Below are 19,979 nucleotides of genomic sequence, written 5' to 3' on the forward strand. Positions count from 1 at the left end.
TAATATTACAACATAGTTCTTTGTTGTTATACCTCTAGTTATTATATGTCAGATGTTCAGATCTATAGATCCAAGAGGTTTTGTGTGAACACTGTTTTCGACTAATGCTCTCTTTTTTTTTTAAATCTGAATAAATGTAAAAATTGGCTTTTAATGTGGTTATTTCCAAAATGGGTAATAAGCAAGTCTAGCATGATGCTCTTAATGATTTATGGGTATCCATTTTTACAGACTTTTTCAAACATTTTGGGGGTTCAGTTAGTTTGCTTTATTCTAACTTATGTAGTTAGTGTAATGTGTTATACACGTAATGTTGGTAACCAAAATTATAGTTAGTTTGACTGGACCATTAAAATAATGAAAATTGAAAACTGGTTGTAGTACCTTGACAATACATGACTCTCTTGGATCTATGACAAACTTTTCCTTATTGCATGGTATACATTTTACGTGGTAGAAACACAAATTGTGATACTATTTGACATATATAGCATTTAGTGATATAAATTGACAAGACTCTTCCATGGACTTGTAAGTGTCCTTTGGAAATAAATGTTAATGGATTTCCAGTAGTTAACAGCTGAATTACTGAATGAAATTTATTGTATGTATTTGTCAGAGACCAAGATTATTGGTTAGAAACAGCTGAAGTGACACAAAATAATATTCCTAGTAGTATAAATTTTGCTGATTTTGACAGGTGAAGGTTTAATTTTAACCCATAGTAAGACATTCTCTCTTCATACACTGCTCAAGCTTTTAATCAGAGATGCAGAAGACACGCTTGCATTTAATTTCTAAAACTATGTATATCTGCTTTATTTCCTTGCTTTCAAATAGTTTTATATTTTTATGTCATGGTTTGGTTCATATGGGTATTACAAGTCACCATCACAAGACTCTATTAAATGGATTATGAATTTCTTTGATAGCAATATGTATGTTTATCAACATCCATAAGAAAGTATTTTGAAATACCAAATTTGGGGGGGGGATTGTATTTTTTGGCTTTGATATCTGGCTTAAACTACATATATGTAATTTAAAATCATGGTGAAAGGCTAAAGGAGAATCCATTTGGTAAAGTAGATACATTATTTTACATCCAGTTCACATTTCCTTTTTTCCATTTTTAAAGACCTGATGCTGGAGATAATAGGCTGATGAATTGTTTGTTAAGTCCGTCCCATGAAGTACCTATTAATTCACCCCAAACTGAGTCCAATCAAAACTATTTTGTCAAGAGTCTCTCGGGAAGTATGACCTTGGACAGGAAATCAGCAAGGCGGAAAAACAAACTTCCTCCCCCTCATGGAAATAATTCATCCCAGAGAAGCCCTAGTCCTAGGAGTATTTTCCGAAACTTCCAGCCCACATTAGGAACTATCCATGATGCAGGGCTATCTCAGTCAGAAGAGTCATTAGTAACCAAAGCTGGTGGCAGAAAGGGACATCAGCCTTTATCTAAAATTCAAGTATTAAAGCAGTTCTTTGAGAGAAAGGTAGCTGCTCTTGTAGGAAAACCATCCATAGCTGAACAAAGGACCAACTTGTTTAAAAAAGTAACCAAGCCAAAGAAACAGAATAAGTAAATATTGGCATGGTGTTTTCCTCAATGTCAAATCAATCTAACATGGGCTGTTTTAGGGCTTTTTACAATAACATGCATGTCATGGGTCTGTTTTAATTTTTGGCAGTAAGGGTGTATTGTTTAATCATCCCACCAATATTACCAGTATATGATTTAAGCATGAGTTAATTTGTTACATTAACTTGATGTTGGGGCTATTTGACTGTGATTTGTCAATCTTCTGATGTAAAGAATGGCTGCTTTATTGTTCAGGCAGGATTGTTAGTCTTAGCATGAATTGTTTGATTCCTTGATCATTATTATTGACAGTGACCCTGATTATTTGCTTATTCAGTATATAATGTGAACAACAACAAACTGCTAAATGGAAATAAAGTAGTTTCTCCTTTCGGTGTATAATATTTTGGTTATTAGATTTTAGCCTTATTCTTAGATCATAGCTGTTTTAAATACATTGTTTATTGAATCACAGTAAAGATGTTAGTTATGGGTAGTTTAAACTACATTTTTATTAACCAAGTAGGTAGGGATCATTCATTTCACGAGTTAGGCCTTCAAAAAAAATATGTGTTTCCGGTAACACCCTGTTCAAAATTAGGGTAGGTAGGTAGTTTTTTTTTAATTTTTTTTTTGGGGTGGGGTGGGGGGGGGGGGGGTTGCAGATGGTCAATACGGATAAGTGAATCAAAGTTAATCATGATCAGTAGGTTTTTAGCCTCCAACAGCTGACATTTCGCATTTTTTTTAATGCAAATACTGAACTCGCACTGACGTTCACCATAGCATTCTTACTGTGATAATGAGTCTCCAGAGAGCGATTTAAGTACATTTAAATGCAAATCAGTGACGGAAAACGCCAAAATTCCAGATTTTGTTTTTTGATTTTGTTTGCTTACGCCATAAAAAAGTTAGAGTTGGGGGCATAAACTATGGTCGGTCGGGTTACCGGAAAAACACATATTTTTTTATATATATGTTTATATATAAGTACATGTATATGAATTGAAAGCTGGTACTAAAATAAGGGGTCTGTGAGAGTTTTTTTTGTTTTTTTATCATGTTAACATTTTATTAACTCATTTTGACCACCCATTCAAGTGTTATTAATGTGTATGCTGCAGTTAATGTATTTAACATTTGCTTTATGAATCTATGTGCATATTAATTTGTTCAATGATGCACATTTCTTTATTTCAGCATCCATTGCTTCAAGTATTAGATCTATAGCAACACAGTTATTTAAAAGCTTTTTTAGAAGGAGTACAATCCTTAGATTTGTCACATTTGTTTGTTTTGCAAAAAATATTATTCCTTTAAATATGAATAGATATTTAAAGATAAGATTCAAGCAGTAAAGATAATGGCAATTGATATTTCAATTGGAAAAAAGATACATCTGCATATTTAATGCACATTCTGAGATATTTGCAGTTGCATGTGTATTATCACAGGTTATGTAAATCTCTACTTGCAGGTACAAATTTATACATAAAAACCTTGTAACTTTAACTAGGAATAATCTTTGAAATCTTTAAGCCTCATAACATCTGATAAATGAACAATCAGAGATGATGGGATGTGGATTTTTTGGTTTGTTTTGGTATTCAGATACATTATTATTTCAAGTATTGAAAATTAAAGGAATCTGAATATGATATACCATACTAATAAATCTGGTTTTATAAATGTATAAAATGTTATTCATTGGGGTATTATATGTGCTTGAAGACATTGATTAGAATTTAACTTATTCACACATTAGAATAAATTGATTCTTCCTTTTACTTAAAGGGTGAAGGTTCGTAGTGCAAGTTGCCAAGAGACACATTGTCCTGCTTGTGGAAAAACCAAGTGTGATTGGTAAACATTATGACTACTTATACATGTAGTTGCTTCCCATTTGTCCATGCTTTGTTCTGTCTAGTAGTTGGTTTTGGTGGAGGATATTACTACTGTAGACTTAGTCTTGATGTAGTAGTATTTAAGAAAGGAGTCTTTTCCAATTTTATGTAAAAATGTTGTACGCTTTGGTCAACAGGAAAAATGCTTAATGCTGCTGTTGTCTTATTTATTTGGTTTTGGGTTTGTGTCAGCTTAGACCAATGTTGTAAACCTGCTAATTCTTCTGATGCTTGTCTTAAACCAAGAAAAATAAAAATCATCATATGGTTTTACAAATGTATGTGAATTAGAATGCTAGAACTTTTCAAAAGTTTATTGACAGGACTGCAACTTTTTTCTGAGTTTTTTGAAGATTTCCATGAAAGTTTCATTTTTATACAGCTGCAAACATTGTTTTGTGTCTGTTCATTTTTGTTATTTACAATAACTTGAGTAATATAGAATGTGGAAAAGATAAAAAATAGCCATTATTTTTGTATGAGATACTTGTCCTCTTTTTGTATAATTGGATACAAGGGACTAAATGAAAACCTACATTTGTATATATACCTTGCATATGAGTATTTAAAACTACGTGTCCCTTCATGCCTGATTAAGGTCAGCTAATTTCTAAGTACTATCCATTCCATTGATACTCCAGCTATGGAGTCACTTTGTAATAACCAATTTCATATAGTATAATTTAGTTGATGGTTTTAACCCTGTGCCGAACTCTTGAGTTATTTGTTATATTGATTGTAGACTGCTGTATTAAGGAATATATTAGCCTCCTTATCTAAGTCTTATATCTCAAATTATGATTGGTTTTGAATGTATTATATACCATAAATGGTTTCTCTATATAGTAACTGTTTGATATTTGAACTTCATTTCAGGTTTTATGTCATGTTTATCCTTCAAATTTTCAATTTTAGACCTTTCTTCCTCTCTAGAATAATGTGACTTTCATTTGTTACCATCTTGATTAGACATTGTGTTTAAAAGGGAATAATATTTTTTTCTGAAACATTACAATATCACTATTGTAATTAGGACTGTAAGTAAAAAAAGTCAACCTTGAATCATTTTCTATTGTCTAGTTCTTGATTTCAGAGCATTCACCATTACTGAATATTTATATGAAAGTCATTCTCTTTGCCAAGAGTAATTTTTTGAACCATTGAATTGTTCTTTGATTGCAAATGAGGAAGTATACATGTATGACAACAAAACATGAAGATTTGACCTAATTACAATTGAAAGAAATATTTCCTGATCATAATTTCATTTCAACAACAATATTTGGATGTTTGTAGGGAATTATTGATTAGTTTGCTATTCTGACCATGTGCTTTGGTATAATCTTATATGGTTAAGTTAAGGTCAGTAGATCCAAACTGATGACTTTCCTTTTACTGTAATCCTCAGCAGATTAGTGCCTAGTTATCAGATCTGGACCAGTGGAAAAGGTGGTGATAATTATCTAAATTGATGTGTTTATCACCAACATCAGTTTCATATTGCTGAGGACAGTTCACTAGCTTGCAAAACTGATCAATACTACTTTTCAGTTGTTCAGAATTCTCTACTTCAGTTTCAAGTCAACCGGGGACCTAACAAAAATAGTCAGAACAGTCAAAGTCAACAGTGAATATTATGCTAAACATTCTTGACAAGACTTTTGATTTATAATGACCCTGATGTCTATCTGTCTGTTACACCTTTGAATGTGTTTATATCAAGATAAATTCTTCAGTTTACATTTTTTGGTTGTTATTACTTTTATATGGTCTGCTATTATTTTTAAAGGAGAATTTTCATTGGTTTAATTCCATAAGGATCTCAATGCAGTAACAATTTTCCCTTAGATTTTCCTAGCTTTAGAACTGAAGGTTGGTATGTAGAGGTACAGAATGGATATTTGTATTCAGAAAGTTAGGGAACAGATATAAATGTGTACATGTGTTAATAAAATCAATAAAATATTTCTTTTTCATTCAGTCAGTTACCTTAAAAAGTTCATCAAACTTGGATAAACATCATCAGTTGTTGTAGTATATCAGACTCTATGACCTCAATCTTCGTCTAATGAAGTTTTTCTTGTCATTGTTCAGTTAATGCACTCATTTTATTTGTTGTTTTAAAACAAATTCTTTAGTCTTTCTCAATAGTATCTTTTCAGTTTTATGCATTGCAGAAACCTTTCTTTTTACAGTTTACTTTTTGATTTGTTAACTCCCATTGTATAGGTATTATCAGGTTATGACTGGATTTTACCAACCTAGTAGTTATGCTATATGTTGTACATATAGTACATGTACATTGTATATACCATATCTCATTCTTGATACATTATGACATGGACAATCCTTGGAATGTTATAGAAATCTTAATACATGTATACACTGACTTGTAATTGGTAGCTGGCCTATAAATAGTTTATAAACAATAGATGTGGAATGTGCAGTTCTCTGTAGAACAGAAAGTTCGTTGAACAAGTTTTAAGTACCAATCCAAATAAAATTCAGACCCTGCCATGATTGGGTTGATGTAAGATGCAGAAAAACCTATTTAACAGTTCTATTTTTTTGTCTTCATATGCCATATTTTTACATAGCTATAGTCATTTCTGTACATAAATCTGTTTTTTTTAACCATGCATTCATCTTCCTCATAATCAACTGAATCAAGAATGATTACTCTTGTAAAATTTCAAACATTAACTATATATTTTTTTCTCAAAAATGAAAAACTTAGACCAGTAATGTGGTCTGTTTCTATTTCTGAATTAAAAATAAAAGTGAATTTGGTGGGATTTTGACATGCAGGAATCCTGTCTGATTTTTATAGATACTGCCACTGAATAAGTTTCAAGTTTTCAAGATGAGTAGGTATTCATGATATACAGTATAACAGGTCATTTTTGCAGAACGAAACTTTTGCAAATTTGTGTCAAAATATATGTATTTTATTTTTACTGAATTTAATTTTTGCATAACCCTACTTGCTGTAAAAAATTAATTTGCAGTTTCATAGCAGAAGGGAAACATGCATAACTTTGAATTAAATGCATTTACACTATAAGTATGAGGAAAATTAATAAAGTACTTTCCATAGTCGCTTGTGTTTGATGATTTAGCGGACTTGACCTTTTATGAGCAACTCGGTGGGTGTTTCTAGAAAAGCAGAGGACGCTTACCCTACCAGTGCACCTGGTCCATGCTCCCAGTTTTTAGTGGAGTCCGAGTTGCTCATTTGCTTTTGTTACTTTGTATGTATGATTTTAGTTACTGTATGTTCTTTGTTGTGTATGTTGGTTTTCCATGTCGGGTCTTTGTCCCTGGATTACATTCTTTTGATTACCGCTATAACCTTGGTTCCCTTGATTACTCTTTCAGTTTTTTAACTATTTTAACTAGACTTTGGGATAAACATCAGCAGATAATATCATTCCACATATACTTGTACATGTATCATCCCAATTGGAAATGACAAGATAAAAGGTCTACTAATGTTGTAAATATTGCAATCTATGGGTCAGTAAGATTATTTTTATTAGACCACCTGCTGGTTTTTACATTGATTTTCTTTCAAGAGGAAACCTCTACATATTCCAAAGATTAGCCACAATGAATGGTTTTAGATATGTTTGATATGGAAGACAAGATTAACTTAGAGATACAGGTCACTCACAAATCAAGCAAATCAAGGATTAAAATATAAACTAGATGAGATTGGGCATGGTTTGGTAATTATAAGAGAATCATTTCTACTTGATGCACTATGTTGTATATAGATTTCTAGTTTGATCAGTACTGATGTAGTTCATCAGGGTTCAAGGTTGTCATCAGACCTGGTTTACTTAGGCATTCAGTTACTATGTTGTATCATGTTACTCTATCAGCCAAGAGGATGCAGGGGTGTTTTCTCTAATGAAACAGACAAATGTCTCAAAATTGCAGGCTTTTTTCACCTTAATTTCTAAAAGTAACCTGATGGACCATCCTATTATAGAGTAACCCCATTTTGGATAAAGAACTGATCATCTTCTGTCTATTACTCAGTCAATTACTTTTTATGCCCCAGCTTACTGCTTGTTTTGTTTGTTTTTTTCATTCAGTCGACAAGTTCCAGTATGTACATGAATTTTATTCTGGCAACAAAATGGTATTTGGAAAAAGACTTTAATTGCCATCTCCTTTAATAATGAATTTTTATACAGGTGTTTCTCATTTCTCTTAAAAAGTCCCATTATAAACTGCCTATTTATAATTATAGATTAATTATACTACTAAGTCCTTGGCTTCCATGTCATTCCATGATCTCTACTCTTAGTGCTGTTATGACTAAGCAATGCCATTTGTTTGTATTTATATGAGAAATTGTTTTAGGATATAAATATACATGTAGTTGTGTCATTTGCAGGTGTTGATGATGTTTAATACATTTTATCCAATAAATCAGTGGATAACTCCAGGTAATTGTACTTTTTTTATGTGGTAGGTGGACTTACTGTTTATTGGCTTTTTAATGTGGTTTGAAATTACTTTCATTTGTAAAAGACTGTTAGGCTAATTAGGCTTCTATAAATTGTTGGTGAACGAATACTTTAAAGGATCAACAGTTTATAAACAATACTACAGTATATAGGCTATTAGAAAGTAAAGTTAAGAGTTAAATAATGCTACATAAAAAATAAACCTTTAAGATTTATTGGGGGTTATTAATACCACTTCTAGATATAAATACAAATATCTACATGTATTGTTGTATTCTGAGAAAAGGCCAAGAAGAGGTTTAGTACACAACTGATCTATTCATTTAAACTGTCTATAAGAAGAACTCTGAAACATATCTATTCATCTTCTAAGGAATAGCCTTGACTGACAATAAGGTATTGATAATCTCAAGTAAATTAAAGTATCAGGAATTGGAGATGAGAGCATAAGATAAAACTGATAAGTAATTGAATCTTTTACATAATGGAAAGATGAATTGTTGAGTAATTTTTTATGGTTTATTTTTCTGTTAACTTTACGTTTTAGATATATATACTTCTATGCATGTTCCACAATGGATTTGTTCAAACGTGAACATTTTTTGAAATTTATAATTTAGAAAGATTCTTCTATACCATGTGTGACCAGTCAATTTCCTGTTTATTGAACATCTGTCGTTAAATTTTAATGTGCCTTAATTTATTGTCTGTTGAAGCCATGGACCTGATTTTCAGAAAGATTTCAAAATGTGCAGCTTCAGAACGATACATGTGTATGTCTTTTATGGTCACATCAGATTTCTATTCTTTGGACATCTTCACCAAAATATTAAGAGAATATCTATTTTGTATTGACATTTCAATATAATATAGATATTTTCATTATTGAGAGTCAGTTTTCCAGGTTTGTCAATATTTTGTAAGTTTGTTGTAGATTTCATCAAAGTATCAAAATTTTCAAAAGAAATTTAGTATTTGGAATGTAATTTGAATTCATAATTAACTTCATGACCAAGTAATTGGTATCTTTTCTCCATTAAGTACATGCAAATACCAAACATCATTCCATGGTGGATAAAGGCAGAGTGACAGTAGAAATTTATGTTCACACAATTTTATAACCATGAAGCTATACAATGTGTTAGATTTTTAAGACATGATGAGGTTCATTGTTGATACTAATCACTTCAGCATTTTGATATGTTTTGTTATGTGAAGAGATTTCTATATATAATTCAGGGTGGTGTTATGTTTTAAACATATCATCTGGTTAATGGCTTAAAATTGATAGCTGCTTTGTTCTCAAGTTTAAATCTGATAGAAGTCATGATTGTGGAATTAATTTGATCACATAAACTGATTGTGTAACAATATTGTACCATTTAATGAACAAGATATTTATAAAGTAGTGATATTCAACTGTGATTTTGAGTAATCATGTTTGTGGTCAAAATGTTATTTTAGTAAAATGGTAGTTTTATAGAAATCACCATTGAGATACTGCAACTTCAAAATTGTTGAATGGTTTTCATTGAAACTTATACAAAAATTAAAAACATTTGGTCATTTAATAAAAGTCAGTATGAAAAGCATTTGAATTTGTTCAGAGTCAAATTATTGAGGAGTTTGTTTAATCTCTTTCCCAAACGTACTTCCTGTTTACAGACTTAGAGCATATTTAAAGCCTTTGTGGTTAATGGCACCATTTTTGGCACTCTTTTCTCAGCAACTACACGTCACAGCTCATGATATTTTGACACAAGATTTTTATTGGTGTTTCTTATTGTGGAATTAGATTTCAGATTTATTTGATTACAACATTCTGTTTGTAACTTTATCATGTGGTTATAACAGTAGTTAGGGTGCTGGACATTGACTCCAGCATTACCTGTAAAACAATAGTTTAGGGTGCCGGACATTGGCTCCAGTATTACCCATGTATCAATAGTTAGGATGCCAGACATTGGCTCCAGTATTACCCATATAACAATAGTTAGGGTGCTGGACATTGGCTCCAGTATTACCCATATAATAATAGTTAGGATGCCAGACATTGGCTCCAGTATTACCCATATAACAATAGTTTAGGGTGCTGGACATTGGCTCCAGTATTACCCATATAATAATAGTTAGGATGCCAGACATTGGCTCCAGTATTACCCATATAACAATAGTTAGGGTGCTGGACATTGGCTCCAGTATTACCCATATAACAATAGTTAGGGTGCTGGACATTGGCTCCAGTATTACCCATATAACAATAGTTAGGGTGCTGGACATTGACTCCAGTATTACCCATAAGTAAGTCTAATGATATCCAAATGTACATCTTTTCTCTGTATATCATTCATTGAAAACTGTTTATTTTAAAGATTTCTATTTAATGTGTAGCAGATACATACTATTCATTGTAAGTCTAACAATCCCAATCCAATATATTGCTGTAGCAGTAATCAGACATATAGATCCATCCTGAATACATCACTTCAGCCTGACTGAGGTTATTTACATAACTGTCTGCTGGAATGTATTTACATTCAATTTTCTCAATATTGTAACTTTCCCTTTGTTCTCAGTTGAAAATGTCCAACCATATCTAGGATTAGAGAATAATGATTCTATTTAATAAACTGGAGTGATTGCATTTGAAGTACAGCATCATATTGGCATTTTTTCCACCCCTGCTCTTTAGCATTGGGGAAGAGGGGGCCATTTTAGTGTAATCATTTAATACTTGGAGAAAGTGACTGTGTCTAAAACGATGTCTTGAAATAACCAATTGAGTGTTTTTGGTGGTTGTAACATCTGTGCCAATTCTTACTACAATCCATGTGTACATTACATATATATGAATACCTATATATGTTATATGAAATCTTAGTAGGGTAGACTTATATATGTTACAGTTTGATTTTAGACTTGTGTCATGGTTATATCAGCATCTGTTTACTGCAGTTGTGAGGCATATGTATCACTTTATTTTGTCGTATTTTAAGACTGATCTGTGGTACAGGGAATCATTAGGTTTTTTTTTTTTTAAACAAAAATGGTGAACATCTGTGAACAAATGTGATATAGGCTATGTAATATAGGTCTAGTGTGATATAGGGTATGAGATATAGGGTTTAAACAAATACTTATGATGCATATACAAAAAAGGTATATTTTTATCTAAATGTATGATATATATTGATATCCTTACTTATTTCTTTTCTGTTTACAAATATACACCCATTGTTACAGTTTTGTCCATGTTCGTCAGTCTCTGACAAACATTTGACCTTCTGTACTTGATACACTCATTATAATGAACTTTTCGTTTATGTACTTGTGATATTAATGTCTGAAAACTAAAAGTCTTGTGAAATACAGTTTGGAATGATCTTAACACCTTATACCCTAATTCCCTAATTGTCAGTACATTGTAAAGTGTTGAGTAACAGATGATGTTAGATGGTTAACCAGATTATTGGGTTTCTCAGTTACTTACTAGTCTATGATAATTTGATGTTGGGTTATTGGAGATACTTCTGTGTCAGATTTTAAGCCCTATTCTCTGTCTTGATTGGTTTGTAAATGTGTTTATAATCTAGACCTCCAAACAAATTGCAGGCATGAAAAATTGTCAGGCCCTACTAGACCTGTGCAGTGGCCAATCCAGAAAATCCCCTAAAAGGGGCCACCAGGGGTCCACAAAACAGATGTTAAGGCATGCATTTAAACACAAAAATACTTTTTTTTTGCAAATTGATAAGGGGGCTACCCCCTTTTCCTTTTGAATCTGTGTATGCTGTAGGGGTGATCATAAATATTAAATCTCTTTAGAAAGAAAAAAGGAAATGCTTGTGTTAACTGACTTTAGTTGAACATAGGGGTCTTGTTTTAGGAAGCAAACAATGGGAAGCAAAACTATTTACTAAAGACATAAGCCACAATGATGTTCAGTGAATCCGGTTTTTGTAGAATTTGCTGGGTTTAGACATGTTGGGTTTATCCAGGTTCAAAGTACATTTAAAATGATATGACTTCAAAAAGTGAGTTGTAGACAGGATTTACAGTACTATGAAGTGAATTTTCTTTTTCTTTATGGTAATAAGACTGACTTCACAAGGAAAGTTTATTAGTCTGTATAAATGTGTCTTGCCTCTCTTGTTATTGATTTGATTCAAATCGTTCTGAGATTTTAGTGTATGTGACGTAATAGTGACTTTGACAATAGCTGCGTCAATAAGCTTCATTAGACTGTTGCAAATGTCTTGTTATTGATCAATGTTTACTAACAGATTTGTTGTCACTGCATGCTACAATTAGTCGGTATTTATGAGACTACCATACAGTCAGAATATTGAACTATTTACGTAAATAGACACGACAGCAAGGCTACTTTTATATAGATACACGTCAAAATCTATAATTACTTCTCATCTTGTAAAGAATAAGGGTAATATTTTAGTATGTCAATGGCATCTTATTGTCATCTACATATTTCAAATGCTGATGATTTAAGCATTTTCAAAAGGCCATGACATGTTGATTTCTGTATTAAATTAGTTTTTGTATGTTGGTAGAGGGGATTGGGGGAAGTGATTTTTTTCCTGTCTTAATTCTTGTTTGTCACCAATTAAGTTTTTTGTGTAGAATGCAAATAAATATGTAAGTTTTTTAAAATAGACACAAAAATGAAGTTTTATATTTTATGATTATTTTTGCTTTTAATATCTAATTAATGCTAGTTTTCTCAACCTAAATGATTTTTTAACATGTATCTTTTACAATTCAATGCATTCTAAATGAGTTTTTTCTATGTCTTTTCAGTATTCAAACAAAGGATAATGAACAGAGGGAAGAAAATAAATTGCCAAAAATAAGTATAATTCAGTCTCTAGTGTCGCCACCTGGTACCCACCCGACACCTGCTCAGTCTTCATCCCTTAGTCCAGACAGATTAGTTCCTAGGAAGTATAGCCTCATTCAGGAGGAGTCTGAAGATTTTGACGATGATGACATGGAAGTTGAAGAAACTGACATTCGTCATGCTCGATCTGCTGAAAATATTTTGGATGACGTCAGTAATGAGACCCTCTCACCAGTAAGTTATGATTCTGTCAATAAAATGAGACCTCTGATTTCAGTTGCCAGTTCCCCACAGTTACTGAAACAAATCTGTGAAGAAAATGAATCTGATGAGGAAGATGACTTTGTACCATCTAAGATTCATTCTCCTAGAATGAAAAACAGGTCTAGGTGTCAGTCTCCTGAATTGTTACGTAAATATGAACATAGGAGAAGAAAAGGTGCAGGCTCTAGAGGTCATAGTTGTAGTAGTTCTGATGCCAGTGACACTGATGATACAGAAGGTCGATCAAGGAAAGATAAACTTAAACACAAGTTTCTACATCGTCGTAGAGACAGTAGTGATCATTCCAGCGATACTGATGGTGGACCACCAGGACCAGGGGCAGGTCATCATGGAGGAGGAAGTGGTCTTGATGGTGGAGGTGGACGTTCACCTAAAGAGAGGAAAGACAAGGATAGGAAAGACGATGGAGGGGGCAGTGGTAAAGGTGGGGGTTCTAAGGACAAAGGTGGGAAAACACGCCAACAGAACCATTTTGTGAACAATGATCTTAACTGCAAATTTTTGAATGGAAGAACAAGTGAACTTAGTATATCATCTGCAATATCTAATCTTAGTGTAGGTAGTAAAAATAGCTTAAAATATATTGTAGAGAAGAATGAAAGTGATATTGAAGACAACTGTAGTTCTAATGACCATTGCTCCTATTCAGGAAGCTCCAGACAGAGTAGTCAGAATCCTGTTTTATGTGATTTTCACTCCATAACAGATTCATCTCACCAAAAGGACTTTTATAAATTAGCAGATAAAGAGAACATGTCTCAGTCAAATACTCTCTTATCAACCTCAGTTTGTTCACCAAAAGCTAAAAATCGTCGACTTAATGGGGTAAAAGTTGATATTAATCGAAATGGCTATTGTCATGTTCATCATAACCAGCATGTTCCTGTGGTAAGGGCTGAGGCTAAATGTTGTTCTGTTGTTTAACTGTACATGTCATTTTTTTTTCGGAAAGGACACTGGATTTTTTATAACTATATTATTATGTTTTTGTCGGTTTCCATATTTGAACACAAAATGTATATTTTCCTGCAAATTATTCTAAGCCAGTTTTCGTGTAGGAAAATTCTTTCATCACTGTTTGAACATGCACTACTGATGTTCCCTTGACAGAAATCACTTAAATTTTGCCAAGAAATAAAACTGCCTATTGTTCAATGAAAGGTACATCTCCTGTTTTTATCTTGATCTTGGATGTTTTTATGTTTCATTATATTTTTGAAAATGACTATATAGGGAAATAGCTATGTAGAAAAATACTCGAAGATTAATGAAATGAAAACCTTTCAAGTAGCATTTTTTTTTCTTAATTTTCATCATTTTTCGATATTCGCTCAGATTGTTTGATAGACATCTGTTTTGTTTAAAATGAAGTAGTGTTTTATGTAGATGGCAGATTTCATTTTGACCGTGACTTTCATGCTAATTATTTCTTGAGATAAGTCGATATTTATCTTCATATTCTGCATTTAAATTCTACATAAATCTGGTAAAATCATACAGCTCAATTTGTACTGTTTCAGCACTTCTAAATGTCTTAACAGGTTTCTCTTAATGAGAATTGTTTTCCAATGGTCAATATTACGTATATCATTGTGTTCTTGTATCATTTCTCTTTCCTTGAATCAAAAACATATGATGACACTGCTTGAACTAAGGTAGAATGCATCGGGTATTTAGACTTCATTTTCTTTGCCTTGTGATTTCATGACTCCAGTATTGATTTTGATGATTTTAGTACATGTACTAAGACATTTCATGTTAAAATTGAGGTGTCTATACTAGTGAGAGGTTGACAGTTTTATTGAAGTCAAATAGAGAGTAAATAGTATTACAGAATACACTGTAGGTAGGTTAGTATCTGTGAAATTAAACTTCTAATTAAAGAAGTTCAAATTAAGCCACGGAAGTTTTTAGGACACTTATTCTAATAGTAGCATGTTGAGATATTTCAACATCTGTCGCATGACAAAAAAGCTCATATGAAATTTTTGAAGGACACAATTAAAAAAACCAGACTTTCTAATTTCCAAGTTTTCCAATCATCTGATTTCAGTCACAGACTAGTGACTGCTATGAAACAAATTAGAAACAGTAAGATTAAACAAAAGACCATGTTGTCAACCCAAGAAGAATTCATTTTTGTCTGGATTTGTGAAATTGAAAACAGCAAGGTTGCTTTGAGAATTAATGCAGACGAAATTTATAATCTAGAAATTAATATAGACAGTTCAGGGACTCAGCATGCTATATTTAAAGATCTGTTTGTCAAAATAGCAAAGTTAGGATTCATCATTTATTATCACTTCACATTGTAGTTATTATCCATACTGGTGTTTTTAGGAAAAAGTGCATTTCTAAAATGAAAAAAAGTCGACCTGAAACTTTGTTGATATCAATAAGAAAAAACACCTGTGCATTGAATTTGTAAGGAAGAAGTAGTTCCTTGGTTTCCTGTGTGTTGATAAGTTATCTGTAGAATGACATTTGGTCCAGTCATTATTAGCTTAGATACATTGATTTTCTCTGTAAAGTAATTTTCTTATGATTAATGTCAAGAGGAAGTATGAAAAATGGTACAGGATCATTATCTTGAACATTTCCTTGCTGCAATGTCACTTTTGAAATAACAATGTTTGGATAGCATGGGATCAAAGAATAAAAATTAAAAAGTAAACAACTCAAAATGTTTATCTCGCCAGACATGAGGAAAAAATAGTGTGTCAGAAACTGTTGAAAGACCTATTTTTTTTTTTAAATGCTAACATAGATCTTGTAAACTTTTATGTATTTTGGATGTTACAATACCAGTAGTGCTATCTCCTCCAACATTCTTGATTAATTTGACTATCAAGAGTAAACGTGTACATTTATTTTTAAAGCTTTGACAATCTGTCACTTTTTACGGGAAGACTTTGATATTATTAAATAGTCTGGATTGTTTACATCCTATAGACATTTACCTTTAAATCGATACCAAAAACTTTAAGAATTATTCTGCATTTTACAACTACTGGCTTTGTATTGCTATTTTATGAATGCTTGTTTTATTCTGCCATAGCAATGGTTCATGTACTAAACCAAAATATTTCTATATTTTTGTGTATAGTGCTACTTTCAAGGTATTATTGCCATCAGACTCTATTGGTTCTAATAAGGTTGTAGTTTATTTTTACTAATGGAGGTAGACCTAGGGTAAGGGACATAACTCTTGAAATCAGTGATATGTTTGCATCATATTCAAATTTACCAAAGCCTTTAAGGCTATCATATGAAACAGAATAAAATTAATCCGTTACTTTGATGCTTACATGAGATGGATGTAAAATGCTGAATACAAACGTTCCAGTGATTTGTGAGAGTTGTATCCCTTACCTTAGGTCTACCTCTTTAATTTCATCCATTTTTTTTTTTGTTGGGGTTTTCAGAAATACCATTTGCATATTTTCAGTGACAGGTAAAGCCTTTTACTTTGGCAGAAGTATTTTCCTAAGATCCAATTTACCTTGCTTTTTTTATCATGTAACTCTTCTCTCTATTTTCAAAGTCTTTTTATTTATGATTTCACTTGTAATAATATATGGTTGTTATGTAGAGTAAATGAATTGTACATATGCTCGTTATGTTTGTAAATATTCTCTTTAAGTATACTCTTGTTTTTCTTGAGATTCTATTGAAATTGACATATACTCTTCATACAAAATGTATGTTACATCACATTTCTTTCTATATGTAAATTCAAAATTGCTTTCCGTCTGAAATCATCACATTAAATGCCATACAGTATGTAGTTTTAGGTAAACTTTGTTGCTCCATAAATATGGCTACTTGACCATTGTTTCTTATTGGCATGTAAATAAGCCCATTTATTTATTTCTATGCAAGTAAATGCATAAATATAATTTGATTGTGTCATTTTTATTTCTTATTGTAAATATTTATATATTTTTATGTTATTTGAGTTTTAGTCAGTTTTTTTTACTGCCATTTATATTTTAGAGTTAGACACAATAATAGCTTTTTTTTAAAGTTCTACTCCTCTTAAGCACTGCTACGGAAAGAGAGAGATTACATGATTCATTCGTTATCACTAATTTGCTCAGTTATTTTTCCTTTTATGTAAATTTGTTTTATATATTGTGTGTGCTAAACCAAATCTTTTTTTTTATCAAATACTAACTGTTTTACTTCAACAATAAGCTCTTTTTGATGAGATGTATTTATTATTTTGTAGTAAGGGAAATAATTCAAATTGACAAATTTTATTTACTGAAAATTAAATAAACTTTGTAGTTATTGTCACAGAAATTTGATACTCTTCTTTTCTGTGTTAATTTTATGTTGACTTTATCAAAAATGAATAACATAAATGTGAATGGTATGAAAACTTTGGGTTTTTTTTAAAAGATATAAGTGTTATATTTGGTCTTTTTTTTTAAATTTGCATCTACAGTAAATTATCCACTTGCTTTTTATTTTGTTGTAATGAGGTGCCACAGAACATTGTTGACATGCACATCATTTCATTAAATTGTAAAAAACATGTGATAAATACATATGAAAATTTGTAGATTTGAAAGAAAGACATCTGTCCTTTTGTATGCTTTAATATGATTGATCAAATAAAGCATGATCAAAAGTGGTACATGAACAAAACAATTCAGTTGTAGGCAAGATTTTCTGGTGACATAAATAATGTAAAATGTAAATGTAAATGAAAGGCTCAAATAATAATTTCATCTTCCCATCTCTATGATTGTTTAGATGGTTATTCAGGAATAGAATCTCTTTATATGTACGAAGAAAAACTTGTATAGTATGGTACATATTGTATAATGTTGTGGATGTCTAGAGCTGGTCTCTATAAGATGTATCTTTATTGTAACATCCCTGTCTATCATAATAGGTGTGTCAAAGTGATATAGGCCTTTAACTTCTAGAAAGGAAGAAGATGATAACAAAGACTGTTATCTTTTTTTTTGACAGGTAATTCAAGCTGATGACAACTTCAGATTTTTTTTTCAAAAGGAGCTTTCCAATAGTGACTTTTTCTGTATGATTTTATTTCTATTATTTACTATTACCCTAAATTTAGTTGATCAGACAGTTTAAACAACAAGATGCTGTGGAAACATCTATACCTTTCTAAGAAAAAAAGTTATTTTTTGATAGTAGCTAAAGGCCTATATTGTTTTGATAATAAATTTAGTATTAATTTGTTACATGATTTAATCAAACATTTTCACAATTCATCACTAACTTAGTTTCACTTGAATATCTAGACAATTTTAGCTGTGAACTATTTTTCTGGTGGGCTTATATTGATTTTTATTTTAAATGAGGTTGAAGGGCATTATATTACCAATGCAGGTTTTTTATGGAATGCTAAATTCTCACGAATATTTTAGTTAGGTTTTAGTACTGTTTTTATGTGGTAGCCTTAAAAGTATAAATTTTAGGTAAATGGTTTAGGTCACAGAGTCTGCTTACCCAATTTTATTCCATAAAATAACAAGCGCTAATTGTTACTAAATACAATAATTTTCATGTTTGTGTTAAAGTTGCAGTGGAGTAATGTTTGCATATGCATATTTTTTTGTTTAAATGTTTAAATGAATTAGTTTTGGAGATCTAATAGCAAAATCTACCCCAATGCAAAGTAGAGCCAATATCGCAAAAATAACACTGAGTGATTAGTTTACAGTTGACCAGTGGTTATTTGTTGAATGTTAAGTTTTGCTGTAAACTATAGTTTATATTGAGATATTGGCTTATATTTAAAGTATGGAGTGAAATATGAAGTAATATTTTTTTAAAAGTTGTTTTTTTTTATCTTGAAACTTGACTATTGTTGAATTATTGGTTACATTGTCTATTCAAAGCAATATATACTGTGTTATGTAGAATTACAAAGATTTAAGGAGTTAGGACATTATATTTGCTCATAAGGTAAAAGAACTTTTAGGTTGAGTTTAGTTACACTTGAGCAGTGAAGAGCTTTTTACTTATAATACTTATAACTTTTCAAAGTAAACTGTAAACTGGTGAATACGTGAATCATTATACAACTGTCTTTGTTTAAGTATAAAACTATTAGTAAATAGTTTATTTCTCAGGTTCTTAATGTGTAAATATTCAATTATTCCAAAACTTAATTAGTCCAGCTTAAATGTCTACAATTTACAATTATTCATTGTAGTAACACATAATTACAAAACACTGTGGCTATATTCACTTTTCTATAATATTCTATAACATCATTCACATTCTTCATTCATAAATTTCAATATTTGACATTTTGTAAATTCACGAGTAGAACTTAGTATGTGTATATAGAAAGGACATGTAACCACTCAAATGGTTCTTGCTTAGCTTAGAATGTCTGTAATAAACCTCAGTGCTCTATTGTGTGTCAGAGAAGATCAGAATAAAGTATAATGACTTTAGCCCCTTTGTTCCTTATTGTTGTTTTTTAGATGGTGATCATGGGTGAAAATATAAATTAGTTCTATCTCAGTTATTGTAATTGAAAGTCAGTAATATTATAAATAGTATACATAAATAATTTTAAAAATTACAAAAAAAAACAAATACAAAATGAATCTTGAGCAAGTGAGAAGACAATGAACCATCTCGTTTACAATCAATGTAATTACAAATTACATGCAAAGAACACTAAAGTATGAGTCCACATAAAATTTAGACACTCCCGATGGTAAAGTGATTCATGGTGTAGAACAATTAACCAAAAATAAACGATGCTTTTCAGTCTACATATGCTATATTTTCACATAACGGTAATTATTCCTGTACTCAGATCTGCACTTTAGAAAAAATCATACATTTATCTCCCACAAATATGAACCAAATCA

The 19,979-nt window shown here is 31.2% G+C and overlaps 1 protein-coding gene across 6 annotated transcripts in view; it reads left to right on the forward strand.

The window, feature by feature from the left end:
* The window catches only part of LOC148616153 (uncharacterized), a 35,893-nt gene extending 16,340 nt beyond the window's left edge, over positions 1-19,553 (forward strand). The window contains exons 5-7 of one of the 6 annotated variants that reach the window (XM_088582887.1): positions 1,139-1,588; positions 3,383-3,451; positions 12,786-19,553. In XM_088582887.1, the coding sequence (XP_088439013.1) occupies positions 1,139-1,588; positions 3,383-3,451; positions 12,786-14,034 (1,768 nt within the window). In that variant the 3' untranslated portion in view covers positions 14,035-19,553. Of the gene's footprint in view, positions 1-619; positions 701-1,138; positions 1,589-3,382; positions 3,452-12,785 lie in introns of all 6 variants that reach the window. The other 5 variants (XM_088582889.1, XM_088582888.1, XM_088582890.1 and 2 more) reach the window with 5 other exon arrangements.
* Positions 19,554-19,979: the final 426 nt, after the last annotated feature.

The sequence above is a fragment of the Perna viridis genome, chromosome 5, assembly GCF_037379345.1.
Source record: "Perna viridis isolate PV_CMFRI_1.1 ecotype Kerala chromosome 5, ASM3737934v1, whole genome shotgun sequence".
In the NCBI taxonomy this organism is placed as follows: Eukaryota; Metazoa; Mollusca; class Bivalvia; order Mytilida; family Mytilidae; genus Perna; species Perna viridis.